This window comes from Pyxicephalus adspersus, chromosome 1 (genome assembly GCF_032062135.1).
Source record: "Pyxicephalus adspersus chromosome 1, UCB_Pads_2.0, whole genome shotgun sequence".
Classification (NCBI taxonomy): Eukaryota; Metazoa; Chordata; class Amphibia; order Anura; family Pyxicephalidae; genus Pyxicephalus; species Pyxicephalus adspersus.
This window is the reverse complement of record NC_092858.1, coordinates 35,938,614-35,955,228: the sequence shown is the minus strand read 5'-3', so window position 1 is coordinate 35,955,228 and position 16,615 is coordinate 35,938,614. Positions and strand designations below refer to the sequence as shown.

General features: G+C 36.5%; 1 protein-coding gene across 11 annotated transcripts in view; it reads right to left on the bottom strand.

The window, feature by feature from the left end:
• Positions 1-5,745: 5,745 nt before the first annotated feature.
• PDE1B (phosphodiesterase 1B) overlaps positions 5,746-16,615 on the bottom strand; it is a 177,497-nt gene continuing 166,627 nt past the window's right edge. For 3 of the 11 annotated variants that reach the window (XM_072406382.1, XM_072406415.1, XM_072406391.1), the window contains one exon: positions 5,746-14,589. In XM_072406382.1, the coding sequence (XP_072262483.1) occupies positions 14,417-14,589 (173 nt within the window). In that variant the 3' untranslated portion in view covers positions 5,746-14,416. The remainder of the gene's footprint in view (positions 14,590-16,615) is intronic. The other 8 variants (XM_072406424.1, XM_072406465.1, XM_072406434.1 and 5 more) reach the window with 5 other exon arrangements.

Here is a 16,615-nt window from a genome sequence, read left to right as displayed (position 1 = left end):
CCATTTTGAACAGATATTTAGATACTATTTTATAAATGAAATACCCCTCTGTTCTGCTAGGGTTATGTTTTTTTTTGCAGTCCTTACCATGCTTTGAAATATGTTTACTCATTTTATTCTTACTTTTTGTATGGTGTTCTGTTTAGTTCTGTTTGTGTGGTCCGATTGTCAATTTTTGCCTTATCGGTTGCCAAAAAAACAATTAAAAAACGGTGCACTTAGAATGTGGCTAACCCAAACAGACTGCAGTTTTCTCATCTGAGTAATACTGTAGGAATATTTTTGCTTTCTTTCCAATACTAATTTTATTCTTCGCCTATAAAGGGGTAGTTGTCTAGTAAAAAGTGGGGAGGGAGGTAGAAAAAGAGAGGGACAGAATGGATAAAAAGAATGGTATGTGAAAAACAATAGGATTGTAGAGCAGCCAATGACCTGGTCTTCCTAACTTGAACAGTGCATAGCCCCTTTCCCCTTTTAAAGTAGCCATTCACCCATTTCAATAGCTGTGGCCTCCCTAAAAATTCCTCCACAGCACAACTATTGACACAAGTGAAATCCTACTTAGGGGAGGTTGGGGACTGTGTGAGAGAGTTACATGATAACACAGGTTATGGTTTAAGGGGGTCATACCATCCATATATCAAAGCATGGAGAAGAGTACTAAATCTAAGGTTATGGAGGTAACCACAGTGGGCAGAATATTCTGGATGCTAGAATAAGGCAAAGCAGAACCTCTGACTCCTAGCAAGATGCAGTGTTTCTCTGCCTTAAGTGTACCCAAGCCATTCCAATGAGGAGCTAGCCATACCCAGACTGCCCCCAGGAAAGGCAACATCAAACAAGGAAGTGACAAGGAGCATTATATGTCAAACAAGAGTCAACCATATGTACAGAATAAAATAACCTTAAAATGTGAGTATAGCCCTTGTGCACAAATTAGTAATACTCCATAAGTCCCAAATGAGGAGTCCACTAAGGTAATAAACCAAAATGAATACAAATGTCCTAACAGGTGACCCTGAAGCAGCATCAAACCAGCTCAAGTGAAATAAAGATGAACCTCAGGCCAATGGCAAGGACTCCATAGGCAAAGTGATAGAGATCCTATGCAGCAAGCGACAACTTATAACAATGGCATCACTCTCTGGGTCATGGCTAGAGAAAGAGCTCTGTAGAAAAACTAGTTTCTGCTTGTGTTACAGATAGGTAATTCCATTAAGTATCCAATTCTGAAAGTATTTATGATTGCTCACAAATACATTTTTCTACTGCATGTGTGGAAACATTGGGAAAACTGACCAGTGTGTGTATTCCAAAGTCTGATACAAAAGTTGTCTGTTCTCACTCCTGGTGCAAGACGACAATGATGGTAAAGAAACTAAGCTTTCAGTATGGCAAGGATGGTACATGACACATTTGCAAAATTGTCAGTGTTAGACCAAAACTTTTTTTGCCTCCAAGCCATTAACTTTCTCTGGACCTTTGGATATGTCCTGTTTGACTCCCTAATGAGTGGCTTCCAAACTTGTTATCAAGGCCGACAGGTCAGATCTGTTAAACAGTTCCTGTATGAGGCTTGTAAATTAGAATCTTTAAAGATAACCATGTGTTGAAGTACCGATGAAAGAACAGGAGTAGGAGTGGCTGTGCCACCAAAAGAAGGCCAAACTGACAAATCAGGATTAAAAATGTAAGAGTCTGCCGAACTCACACATGTTCCTTTTGACTTCATTTAGCCTGAAGAAGAATGAGGAAATGCAATGGATCCACGTTGGTGGAGCCCTTTTTTGCTGCTGGGAAACTTCACAACCAGATGTGCCTCCCTTGCAAGGCCTGGTAGGAAGATGGACTTTGTCTTGGGGGCTCTGGCACTGAAGCCATAATGTTGTGGCCTGTACCCAGCAATATTGGCTCAGGAGGGAACATATATTGCCTTACTGCCAGTAAGTAAGTATTTTCTCTCCCCCACCAAGTCATGGCTGAAGAAGGATATGAAGGTGCCCTACAGTTTAATGAGGAAGCAGTGGAGACTCTTTAAGAACATTTGTGCTAATATTGCCATGTCCAAGCCATGCCTTCCTGAATGCTTTTTTATTAGCGTTAGGAAGAGCATGTTCTTTGTTTTGTTCTATTACTATATATATGTATGGGCACCAAAGGTTCATTCCCCCAACTTTCTGTCTTCGTGACATTCATTGTTTCACTATGTAACATAGTCACTGAAACGTAAAAACTTGAAGTATGGGGTCTTTGGGGAGAAAAGAGATCACTGGAAGAAGAAGTGTGTTCCAGGGTTGTGCTTTAACCTCCTGAGCAGTAACCCCGAGTGTGACTCCGGTTAGGTAAACTTATGGAAAACAATTGTAAAAAAAAGCACTTGCCTGATCCGCCAGCGTCCTCCATTTCCTTCACAAAATAACTGTATTGAATGCAATACAGTGGATTTATATTTGTAAAAGCAGTACATTGTTTTTCATGAAAATTTATTTTACAGTATAAATTTTTGTGTTTTTCCTTTAATTTTATTAAAAGTAATTTTTTTTTTTTTTTACATGATTGTGTGTTTCAAACATTTTTTATATTCATTATATCTACTAGACCCCTATTCGGACATATTTCTGTAAGTTACAGGTCTACAATTTTAAAAAAATTTCATGAAAACCTGTAACGCTTTTGGTACAGAAATCTAGACATCAGTGTAACGCTCAGGTGGTTAATGTATTATTTTGACTTGATTTTGTGTTTAGAATTTTATCATACTAATACTATTATAATATACTGTAAAATAAATTTTCATGAAAATACCGCTTTTAGACATATAAAACCGGACAGAAATGAACCGCTCAGGAGGTTAACTGTCCTAATTTTTAGGACTTTAGGAGGGCAGCACAAAAGTAGGCTTTTAATTTTTAGCAGCTGCAAACTGACTGTTTGAAACCTTAAATATCCCTCAATGAGATGAGTTACTATGTAATTTAAAGAACATTCTTATCTTGATTTTAAAGGTCCATAGGCCAACATTCTTATTCTTCTTATTCTTATCCCTTCCTAATTGGTTAGTCACACACTAGGAACAAACATGCACATATGTCAGCCACCTGATGAAATCGTGCTTGTCCCAGGTCAGACTGAACATATACTGAGGTAAGAATAATGATGACTACCCTGGATCATGTATATTTGCACATTTTATTTCGTCAGCAATGGCACCCTTTACCTAAAGACTTATTCCCTTCTTTGGAAAATTGTACAGAGAGAAATACAGTGTTTAACTGTTTTGCACGTTTGTTCCAGGGAAGTGCATCACAGCCAGGCAACTAACATTTTAAAGGCAACTTCTATATTTTCGCAGTACATGCTTTATATAAGAAAATATAAGATTCCAGTTGACTTGTTTTCTTCTATATGAACACTGGAGGGAGCTATATGACCAGCTTAAACAGCTATCTGGTTGAGCAATTCCTGAAACTTTTGCATTTTACAATCTGTTAGTAGCTTCTGATTCTCCAATTTTAAACTTAAAATTTCCTTTTTTGACTCAGATTCCCATTGAAATGTAAATAAATAGGGCAGTTTTATTGCCTATTGCATTTATTTCAATTTTTTCTTTCAATTATGAGTAAATGAATTATTTCAATCTTTCGGTAGCAAAATGATTTCTGTGATATTTTTTATATTTGAAAAAAAGAAGAGAATAAGCACTCAGACTGTGATGAGGGGACCACTAAAAATCTAATATTTAACAAAGTAATAATTCACACTCAAGCCCTCCCAGTAACTTTTTTTTTTATCAATGAATAATTAAAAGCTTTAAAGCGATAAAAGAAGTGCATACATGGGCATCCATTTGAGCCAACAATGGGCATAGTCCAAGAAAGAACTGCTGGTTGCCCTAAACATTGTTCATAGAAGAGATTCCTTTTATTGCAATGAAAATTATAAATAGAGATAATTTACTTTGAATACCTGCATGTGAATTACATTAAATGTTGCAGAGGTATGCACTGCCCCTTGAAGTGTGGCTTAATAGTGCAATATCTTTCCATCTGGACTGCCTGGATACTTTTTAAGGGTCTTCTTGTTTCCAGAGTTATCTTACCTGATTTTTTTCCCGTTTATTTCTATGATTCTTTTTTTCTTGGAGTGGCATATGGCAAATGTTTTCTTCTTCCCCCCTTTCCTTCTCCCCCTCCCCCAGGCTCCCCTTTCTTTTCCTAGGGGTCTTGCCTATTAGTGCTCACCTCTACTTGAATATTTTCATTTGTCCCTGTTCTATCTACACAGAGAGTTCTACCCCCCCCCCCCCCGTTTTCAATTCATATGGAATGAAAGTCACCTCGAGGGGAGATCCTTTTATTTTTAAAAGAGAAGTGTCTGCCGCTCCACTTAATTTAACAGTACTTTATTCTCTTCTATGCTGTATGCTTATTTGTAATGTTGATGTAGAAAATTATTTTAGATTTATAGTTGCAACTGTTGTTTTGCTCTTTCATTTTTATTTATTTACCCCTATGTTCCCCCTTCCATAGTTTTTCACAATGTGATTCTCAATGTAAATGTAAACGAAAGAAAAATAATAAAGAAAATAATAAAGAAAAAAATAAATGTGACATTATCTCAGGGGCAGAACATTGGAGTCAAAGGAGGAGGACGGCGGTTCAAAAGAGGAGGAAAGGAGGAGACTATACAAGGGACATCCATCTAATGCAAACCACATCCATTGTTTCCGGATGGGGAAACAGCTAGACACAGTTATGTCTCCTGACCCATAGGAATCTGGATCCCCAGTGCTAGGCAGTTTTAATCATATAAATGTCTTTTTGTTGCTGCGTATTCCCCCCAAAGGAGAACCCCTATACTTGACCCTAGAATGAATATTATAGATGAACTTCAGTTTTTCCTTTTTCTCTCTTTGGATACGACTAATATGTCTATTAGGGTATCATTTTTGGTGGTCCTGTTGGGAACATCTTTCCTCTGATAGAGGATCAACCAATCTTTTCCTGGTGTCAGAAAGAAGTAATCTCTTTTAGTATAATGTATAAGTAGGATCATATGTAAACCTTTTGTGTGTCTTTTATGTCTAGGTAGTTGCTCCGTTTCTTCCCCTATATTTATACCTATGTCTGTCCAATGCTGTAAATCTAATGTTCTAGTATCTGTAATCAAGTATTCTGTCCTATTTTACTATTTGTTGGGAGGGAAAGTATATAAATTTCTGAACACAAAATTATATTGCTGTCTTCTGCCTAGAATATTTAGGCTGGGTGATGTTATCATATTACAATAAAGAGCAGTTTGAGGAAACTTACATAAACACTAAGGACTCTAATGAATTAGTAAAACAGAAAATCAGACATTTCCACCGAAATTCTCTTGTGGAAATCTTCCAGGTCCATGTGTTTCAATAGTAGCAACTGATTCCCACCAGGGAATATTTGAGGGAATGTCAGATTCCCTGTTTTGTAAATAGAGCCTTAATTGAACATATATGGTTTTCACAGTTAAACCATATACCACAGTTAAGGAAAACAAGGGAGAACCAACTATACTGTGTTACTAAAATAATCCAAACTTCTTAAGATTGATTCCTAGCAGCCAGGTTTGCATTTACTAACAAAAAATAATACAGGATAACGGGAGACTGGATTTCTCAGAGTCATCTTAAATATATTAAAAGTATATAATATGAATGTCTGCATGTAACATTTAGATAACAAACATCATGGAAGCACACAATCCAAGTTCTTTTCGAGAGATGCTTTATTAATCTTATTATTATAGGAATTAAAGACAGATGTACATTCTAAGAGGTCATTTCCCCCTTTTTATTATTTTACATGCGCATAGTTTAAAACGGACAATGTTTTGTGGGGTGTTTTTTGCATCAGTTATAGCAGTGCAAAAGTTTTCAGTCAACGTCAAGAAAGAAAATAAACTTGTGTACATAACTGAATCCACAAATGACTCATGCACATAGACATTTATTCTCTTGGTCATTGGTTTTATATACCAGTATTCATATTCTGCTGTAATGGTACACTTACTGTTTTGAGTAGTTGTCCAACAGTCCTGGCTAAAACTAAGGGGCCCCTAAAACATCAGACCAGTTTGCCAAGCTGATCTCTTATAGTTTACAGCCCAGCTCTCACTCTGGATTCATGGATTCCTGGATGGGTATCTATGTTAGTTAGAGATTATCGGGGAAAAGAAAGCTACTATAACCAGAACCAATACAAGTTTTGATTCCAGCTAAAATGGGACATCTACCCTATGGATACATCTGCATTTGTTTAGAAGTGTGTTTACTTAATAAATAGTTGCATGGCTCTCACACAAGTTGTAGCTATTTTACAATATATATATATATATATATATATATATATATATATGAGTTTTAGATCTTCATATTCTTTGGAGTATTGTTGGTAATTATTTTTCTCAACATCAATGGCCAAAGAGAAGAACTGATTATTCCTTATGCACATAAAGTATATACAGTAACTGTTGCCTGATCTTGCTAAATACATTTTAAAGATTTAACTTGTGTGAGCACATTTACACTTCTGTATATATATATATATATATATATATATTTATGTACCAATAATACCAATGTTCATTGAACAGTAATCAAGTAATTTTTTTCTCTTTTTCACAGTAACAAAATTTTGACCAAATTTCCAAATTTACGTATAAGGGTTAAGATAATCTATCAGGTTATGGAAATTAATAGACTTGTTCTTATATTTAGGAACCATTATTTCATTATTTTCAAAAATGGCAATGACATTATTATCTTTTCCTGTATGCGTTCAAGAGTACATACAAGACACATTATATTCTACAGGACATGGAGACAAGTGCAGGTAATTTATTACAATGTTACTACACTTCCTGACAATTCACCAATGCTTTAAAGAAAAAAATATTTTGGTAAAAAAAGGCTTTTTTTAATTCCATTCCATAGAATCATCCAAACTGCCAAGTGATAAGTTCATGTTGAAAACTTTCTACTGGTTGTGAGTAAAAAATATATGCAATGATGTGGACATAACTGCATGGTTTTCTGTCTGAATTTCAACTTTAAAGCATTACCTTGTCTGGTCATTAGTAACAACTGATGAGAAATAGTCTGCTGCCTGAAAACCTGGGGTGCTTTATTGAAACAGCAGTCAGATTTATTATGTGGGGTGGTCCAACCCTTCCTGTTTTCACTTCCATATTACATGGAAAGGAGGGGTTTACAAACTGTAGTCAGCATGAAGGTAAGGGAAATGGAACGGCAGCACAAAGAACAAGACCTCTAGTTACTGTTTCCATCAAAAAAGCACCCTAAACTGGAGTGTTGTGAAGAAGTAAAGACAGGTACTCGCATCATCTCACCAGTAGAACTCTAATGCCAAAACCCAAAGAGAAACACTTTAAGCTGGTTTACACCTCATTCACACTAGCTTTTTCTTGATGAAAATATTTGCACTGCCAATAAGCATAGCATTGGAGTGTTACAAAAAGAATCTGAAATAAATACAAACTGTGTACCACACAGGTATACCGGAAGCAATATATTTACAAATCTCCCTTGAGGTTTTAAAGCAAACATGTCATAAAACGGAATCGGGAGGCAGCCTATGTTAAGTTACTTGTTGCCTGGTTGTTGACAGGTTTTATTCTCTGAGTCACTGACATAGAGCTATGCACATCAGGAATGTTGCACTGTACGGAATGAGAGCTGGGGCAGTTGTCCTAGCTGGGTTTTAGCACACTGAATAAAGAAGTAGTTATGCGTTACATATTTGGGCCAAGTTTGGAATAATCCACACTACTAGTCTATTAAACAGCTGGTAGTGTTGTGGTTACATGACCACTAATGCTGCTGATACCTATTCCTGCATGCATGATATCAGTGAGCACACCAATGGGCAAACTGAAAGGATTCAGGATTTTGTGCTACCCATTTTGCACAGGGAAAATGTGGACTAGTGCAAGCATCCTGAGTAAGAAATCATGGGCCAAGAATAGCAAGTTCTTTTCTTCAATTTTCTTCTTGTTTATTCTGTGCAAATTATGTTTATTTAAACTTTAGAAGCTTGTAGACATTTGATTTTCCTTTTTGCTCTAAAGTTCGTTACATTGTCCTACTTGAATACCTATGACTTTTATATCTGTGACTCTGAAAGTATCAGTCATCATGCCAGCCAGGTAACTAGCATTTTCAAAAGTGGAGATTGGTGCCCCCTTATGAGAAGTAAAATTAAAATACATTTGTACTCAGAGAGGGCCATGTTCTTCAACCCAGTTAATAAAAAAAATCAAACCCAAAGATGAATCAGTATTGACAACCATTTTTAAAATTGTACTTTTTGCACTCATTGCAAAAAGTAACTTGCACTCATTCATAAGTATTATTAATTTACTTTAAATGTACAGCTAAAAATAGAAGATAAAACCCTAAGTAAACTCTTGATCCTAATAACTTAACTTGGTTTGCTGAAATGCGTATGTCCTATACATGGAGCTTCACCACCAAAAGAACAGGTAGTGATGCCCTTTTGAAATCCATACATAATATCACTTATATTGTTGTAAAGTACTCAACAAATCTTTAAAAAGCAACAAGGAAAGTAATAGCATACAGATTAAAAAAACAAGCAATCAGGTTTGTTTTGCATCACAAATCTAATGCATCTTATTCAACCAATTAACCATTTAATGTTATGCACCCATGGGGTCATTTGACACGAGGTCACTGGACAGATGCTCTGGTTTAATATTTTTGTTTCAAATGTGCTGTTTGGTAAAAAATATACTTGATGGCTTACACTCATGGTGTGTGTTCTAATCACTAAAGAAGATAAGGAAGACAAACAAAATACCCCCTGCATTTTCTTTTATATAAACATTCCATATTTAATAGGATCTTATAGATGTATGGTTGTATTAGAGCTCAGTACACAGGCCTTTGATGAGCTCTTTCTTTTTTTGATGAATTGCAGTGCTCTCTTTGTATTTAGTGGAGCTCAAGCAAAGGAAGGGCACTCACATAGTCACACACAGACTACAACACTGATCATGTACCGGTAGTTAGTAACAGCAAGTTATTCTTTCACCTTTCAAATATACCTTATAAAAGAGGCATTTTTGTTCTTCATTTTTCTTTTGCATCCTAAAACTATCCCCACCAATGTCTTCTACCATCTGAGATTTTGCACATCATTAGGATAAGTATAAGTACTTAGAAAAATGCTTATGTAACTCAATAGTAAAGACATAAAACCAGCATAATGGAAAGAGCACTAATTCTGTATTGAGTTTTAGTATCTTTGCAGGAAGGGATATTCCATGAAATGTCAGAGGTTTTTGTAATTAATTTTGTAAATATTCTCTAATTTTAGGTCCCATTAAATTGTAGGAAGAAAATGCATTATAATTCACATAGAAATGCAGGTGTACTTAAGCCCTTATTAGTTTGTAGTTTTCCGACTGTTGGGAGCAACATATCCTAAAATGACCACCTATCAGATGACATAAAAAGGTACAGCAAATACTTGGCTTCAACCCCATATTTTTTCTATCATGTAATAGTATTCTGCATGGTGCCATCTGGACAGAGAAGTGTCATGATTTATTACATAAACAATTAGGCAGACTGATAGAGGGCCTCTTTAGTGAGGTCATCCCCATATCCTGACCATTGCTTTCCTCCTAACCCCCACACTGCTCCCATTTTATACCCCTTGTCTTATTTGGGTCCTGTACAGCAGTAAAAGTTGCACAAGCTGCATGTCTGTCTGCAGTACTTAACAACAGTTGAAAAACCACAACATTCCTTTCAAGTTTCAACAGCACTGCATATTCTGTAATTCTGTAAGTATCCAGATTGAATGTTATATTTTAAATATACCAGTAAAACAAATGAAGACATAAAGACAAAGCAACCAGGTATAAATGACAAGAACAAAAGAAGGCATAATCACTATATAAAATATTTGTTCCATAATTGATGTATTGATTTACACATATTGTGTGAGCACAGAAAGGACAAAGTTATAATACAAGGCAAACTAAACAATCTGTAAAACAGATGAGAAAGTTTCCATTCTAAAGTGCTCTTTACTACCAGAAAAATATCTATCACTGAAAACTACAAATATATATTTTATATTGTATTATATATTGTATTTTCCATATTTACCTGCCAAAGCTGGAACAGATACAGGGAATCATCTTAGCAGGACAAATAAGTTTGTGGGATAAAAAAATAGGGGCCTTATTGCCATGGTGAATTCAGCTAATGGGAACCCAAAAGCAAAGTTGCATTGTATGAAACAGTATTTTACTGCCAGAATTCATTTTTTTTAGTTGGAATGATGACATAAAGTTGTATAGATAAGGTACCTCCTGTAAAAGCGAAGGCCTCAATTTCACCATAGTAAATAATAAATTAGAAAAATATAATGGGCAGTAAGAATTTCCATAACTTTATTAGTGTTTTAAAGTGCTTTTGCGTACAACAGCAAGGGAAGTACAAATAATAGAGGTAAAATGGTAAATGGCTGCAGCTGCAACATAAAATTCCATATTATATTTGTGGAGTTTTGGAGCAACTCAGTGACCTTGTCAAGATGGCCCTTTGATTTCTTTATTTTTCCTTAGAACTCACGCTTTTGTTTTGGTAAAAATAATAATAAAATATATTTTAAAAACAGTGTTAAAGTGGTCCCTTCATTGTGTTAAAATAAAGGCATAAACCTGAACTATTATAGTAAAGTATATTGACAATTCATAATAACTGCCATTTAAGCGTAGTTCTTCTCACAATGGCAGTGTCAAGCTGCATGTAAATTGTATCAAAACCAAGGGAAATTTAAATAAACTTTTTCATGGCTTCCTGTGAATACCACACTTTGGCCACCATGGTTGTTACCCAAGGTGGCTCTCTAATTTGGACTTCAGACACATTTACCTCTTCTTGTCTCGCTCACTTGGAGGAGTGATTTGTTTTGTCTACAGAAGATATCTTGGAAGAAAAACAATTCTGTTTGTTCTTTAGTCTCAATTTTCAAATACCACTGCAAACTAATTGTTTTCAGCAAAATGGCCAGAGGTCCCAACTATTATCAATCTCACCAGACAGATCCTTCTATTTTACAATATTTATGTCAATGGATATTGAGTTCTGTGTATATACAGAGCACCCAATGTTCTCTGTACCCTCTATTGGATGTTCTGCAGTAATAAACAGAGAATACAATCAGATGAGAAACAAGGGCACATTGGCTTACAAACACATCTTTAGACTGTTATGGCTGTACTGAGTTTGTTAGGGTTCTTTACACAGGGATCTCCAGGTTCTCCAGTTCCAGGTGATCAAATTGCACACTTCACAAGAAAAACACATTTTTGTGTGTTTTCACACAATTTTCACACTTTTAAATGTTTAAGTGATTTGTACCGTCCATAAAATGTTACTTCCCACTAATGTTGTGGTTTCTATTTTGCAATATGTTTAGCTATTCAGTTGGTTACAACTACAACATGTAAAAGGTTCAACCCTCCCCGAAATATTTAATACAACAATTCATGTGACAATTTAAAAGTGTCCATTGCTGAATTGTCTTTCTTTCTCCTTCTATTTGGATTTCTAGTGTCATTTTATTGGTACTGCGAAAATATTTCAGTCTGTTAATTTATATTCACAACTGCTTAACTCAACTACTGTAATTGTGAGCTATCACAAATCTATGAAGTTTTTCAACACCCAGTTAGCTACAATTTGCTAGCACCCTGGTGTCCATTCTGTAGCCCTTTGGTTCTTGCTGCATGGCCCTTGGAAACGTACTGACAGTAATGGGAACATTAATGTGTTAAGAGTTTCAATGTTAGTGATCTCTACCAGTTTAATGAAACTGCATCCAGTCTACAACCATACCAGTGTAATGCCCAAAGTCTTCATTTCCTTTCTATGCTGTTTCTAACAGTCTTCTCCAGCATTACATATATTGAACACTATGTTTGGCTTTTATATGGTCTTAGGGGCTACAGATGAGGGGGTCTTTTCTTCCAATACCAGGAAACCTGACAACCACTTCTCTAGTGGTACTTGGATGTTTCAGGTTAGCATTATCATTATGTAGTGTTTTAGCACTGGACTAGATGGTTCACTCCGCTGAGAAGCAAAGCACTAACATAGCCTGCTACTACAGTACTTATGAACGTGTTCAAAATCTTTCCCTGCATTTACTGTACATAATTTATTTTAATTCTTCGTGTCAATCTTTTACAGTTTCCACATATGGTTAAACAGGTTTAAATGTCAAGCTGATTTCCTTATTGTAAAATCAGGTCTATCTTATAAGCAATTACAAAAGAAAGGTCTAAATATAATATAGGCTGCTAAAAAACAGACCAGGATCCATAATTAAATTAGTGTAGGGTAAGTGACTTTTCATTCCATGACCTTCATATATTTTAATATTTTTGATGTAGGATAAAACAAACATAACTTAGACCATCCAATCCCTTTCAAAGCCCATTGTCTGGAAAACAGAAAATGGCAATGCAGCTCCCTGAAAATCTTTAACCTGAGATGTAATGACTAAGTATGAACTCAAATTTTAATAGAAAATTATTTGTTGAAAAGAAGAATGGATTGGTAATCTCCAACCAGTGAGCATAGTTTAAACCACACCAAAAACAACTTTTTTTTGTATCTCTACTAAGGTACTGGAAAAAATGATGAACACGCAATCATTTGAGATAGGCTTTGTACAGCACACTTCAAAACAAGGCACAGAAACACAACACTAAAACCCAGACAGAGACAGGACAAGACAGACAAGAAAAATTTTGTTAATCCACCACAGGGAATGAATAACATACAATGATCTACAGGTGCTTGGCTTGAAAATTTGTTTTGTGGAATTTTCAACTGAACAATGCTTTGCAAACAATTAGAAAGAAGAGGTTAGTTTGCAAAGCATTGCTGATGTTTGCAGAAGATATTTGACATCCTCCTGCTTGGCTGGGCTTAAAGGAAGAAACAGGATTAGGTTCTGCAAATCTAAATTATCTGAAAAGAACATTTGTGTAGCAATGTTTTACAAGCAACAGTCTATTAACAATGTGCTAGGTGGAAATGTTGCAATACTAAGTTAAAAATTCCAAAACTTTGCATTCGCCTAATTAAACTACTATAAGTACTAACATGCTTTGGTCCCTTTCAGAATAACTACATTGTAATGAAGTGGAAGGGATGGTCCCATGAGTCTTCTGAACAGGTCCAACCTCCTTATTCTTCTAAGTGGCTCAGAATCCGTAACTTTCAAACCATTAGGTATTGGTGGATTCCAGATGTCATTGCAGTGTACCCCATACAAAAATATCAGTGGAACCTTAGAGTTGATTTAAGGACCACTGCTCTGAACAGAATCCTGGATGCATCCGTCTGTTTGTAACGTTTCTTTTTGGTGAATATTGTTCAATGTTTTATTATATTGCATTTTTATAAGTTACAAAATGACATTTACTGTAGTTCGAGCCAGTTCTTGTGTCCTTCTTAAGTTGAGGTGAAGAGCCAGAGTTCTATATCCTGTACTTCTTGTCACTGTGCATAAGTGAAGTGTTTTTTTGCATCACTCTGAAAAACAAGAACTAAATCATGCAGAGCCTTGATAGAGCTATGGGAGACAAACAATATGAAATGTAGATGAATATATGTGGGTGACTGTGTACAGCAAAAAATAAATTGAAAAGTGTCCTAATCTAGGAGACACACAAAAGAAAAAAACTGCTCTGTTTTACAGGCTAAACAGAGTAAAAGGCAGTTCCATATGATGGTATCCTAATGATCCACAAAAGAGGCAGACCCACAAAGCAGAGACAGGTGGACAGAAAGAAAGAGCTGTGCAATGATTTGTGGGTCAGTCCACACAGTGTCACAGACAAGGGATTCTGAAGAGAGTCAAGTTCCCTGAATGCAAGATGTTCTGTGCGTGCCAAGTGACCTGCGACTTTAGATCCAATCTCTTTATTCCCTGTGCCCTAGTCCTTCTGTACTGCAGGGAGGGGATCTGGACCTCTATGCAGATGGAGAAGTGCCTGGTAAATAAAGAGAGAGATGCATGTAACTATAAAATAACATACAACAGTATTTACAAAGCAATGTCCACAGGTGGCATGTTTCCTAGCTATAGGATGTATACTGGGAGGTTTAGGGGAATTCTTTTCTAAGCTGGTGGTATAAAGGTTTGTGACTATATTTACTTTACAGTCTGACATATTTTAATAAAAGGCTTATAACAATATGTCACTACTGTAAAATGCATTATTCAGAAGAAACCCAACTGTTCTGTACAAAAAAACAAAAAAAAAAAAAATAAATAAATTATCGTTAATTCAAGTCTTTTATTGTCCTTTAGTTCATTTGTGGACAATGAATAAATACAAATGTAAAAATGTGCTGATATTCACAGGTTATGGCAGCTAGTCCCACGTTTGTTTCCCTTTTTGAACTCCAGCAACCAGATTTAAAAAAATTCTCTTGCATACTTTCATCATCAGTAGTAGCTGTGGTGCAGTGGGTAAGTTCTGCAAATGAAAGGTCATAAGTTCAAATGTTAATTCCCTTTCCATTTTTATTTATTTAATGCAAAAAGACGATGTTGTGAATAAAAACCATTGTAGGTTTTACAACAATTATGGTTAAAGTGCCTAGTTTTTTATAGTAAAACTTTAATTTTTGGCATGTTTCACAAGCAGTTCTTATGAAGTGGGCAATGCATCTGATGTGTAATGTAAGTTCATAAACTTTAATCTATGCCACAGTTTTATTTGTTTATGCCATGCTGTCCACAGAATCAAGTCTAATGTTTGGTCTAAACTTCTAGACCTGATTCACCACTAACACCCTATAAATTTTTTGTTCCCCTGCCACGGTGTCTTTGTCTTTATCTTTGTTGTTAGTGTGCATGAACTGGGAATCAGTTGTGGTTGGACTGAGTGCTACAGCATGAAAGGAGGGGTCCTAGTTTGGGTGCAGTCAAGGGGATGCCATGTGATATGGTAGTGATAAGTACTAAAGAAAAAGGAGCAGGGATATTGGGTAAAGGGAGTTAGATCTTAGGGATCAGCCTTTGCAGGGATCTGAGGGGTGATAGCTCACACGGTGGGAGGATGACAATTGGTAGCATGCAAAGTGCAAAACTGGATAACAAGGTTACTGGTGAAGAGCAAGCTAAATCTGTGATGCCACCCAGATAGAGAATATTAGTGGGAAGAAGCTTAGGCTGCCATGTCCCACAGTGGAGCAGGATAGCAGTGCAAATAGGAGGATGTGGTAGGTTCTGGGTCATGGGTGCAGAGTATTATGACTGGTGCCCCTTAACTCCTTTGATATTGCTTTACCCACCTACCCTATAACCTTGCTAATGACCTCTCCTTATTGGGTTCCGTTATCACAACCAAATATTTCATGGCACCCCTTTTACTCTTTTTTCACATCCCTTACTCCAAATATTGCCCTCCCACCAACATCAATATTGCTCCTCCGTGTTCCCCCCTGCACATGTACACCCCAGCTCTGCCATGGCATTCAGTTCTGCAGAAAACACTTGCCCCTTAATTCCTCTGTCTAGATCTCAGGGGGTTATTCCCCACACTTGATCTAGCACTATTTTTGACAACTTTTCCCCACAGTAACCTTCCTCTCGTTTTTTTTTCAGTTGTCCTCAATACTTGCACACCCTTGGTAGTCATCACATCAAGGCTTCCTCTCTGAAACTCTTTCCTGAGACAATCCCAATGTTTGTTTTTCTGGTTCAAACTCTAAGGACTGATGGACCTTTAGTTCCATTGCCACGCTGGCACATTGCTACCCTGGACCAGAGTCCTTCCAGGTTTGCTGGTAATCCAGCTTCACTGATGAAAGTGTATTCTCTCCAGCCTTGGAGAGCTTTAATAAATCAGGCAGGCCCAGTGTCTTTATCCTTAAAATTCTGATGCAAAAAACTTGTGAGAGTTGTGAGAGTGCACCTTTGAGGAAGGCTAAGCATCCACTTTCTATATCTAATAAGGTTCTACTTGTTGTTACATGTAGCTCTCACTGTAGTTAAGTTGGTAAATGTGTTCACTGTGCAAACATAAGTTTGTTTGTGCTTAAATTGGGTGCTGGAAAAGCTGTGGCAGGAGGGACATGTATGGATGACCGTGGTGGAAGCCTCTGGAATACAGGGGTTGTGAACATTAAAGAAATGATATAGAAATGTGGAGTACAGATATAATGTGGGTGACAGGGTGGTCAGAGAACAGGCTAACAAACAAGATAAACAAACCAGGAAGGAAAATGAACTCTGGACACATAGTGGAAGCAATTAGTTAAAAAAGTGAAAGAGGTACTAAAGTTACAGGAGTGGGAGCATTTAGGGATAGGGGAGCGAGATGATGCGGGTTAGCCTTGCTGGATAGGTGTTAGTTCACAAATAAGGGGGACGTCAACATCCAATCCAGTTATACATAAATACTCTATAATTGTTACTATTCTACAAACACCAATATATCTCTGCTAAATAGATATACATTGCAAAGTCAGGCAGGGTACTTAAATTGGTGGTATTGG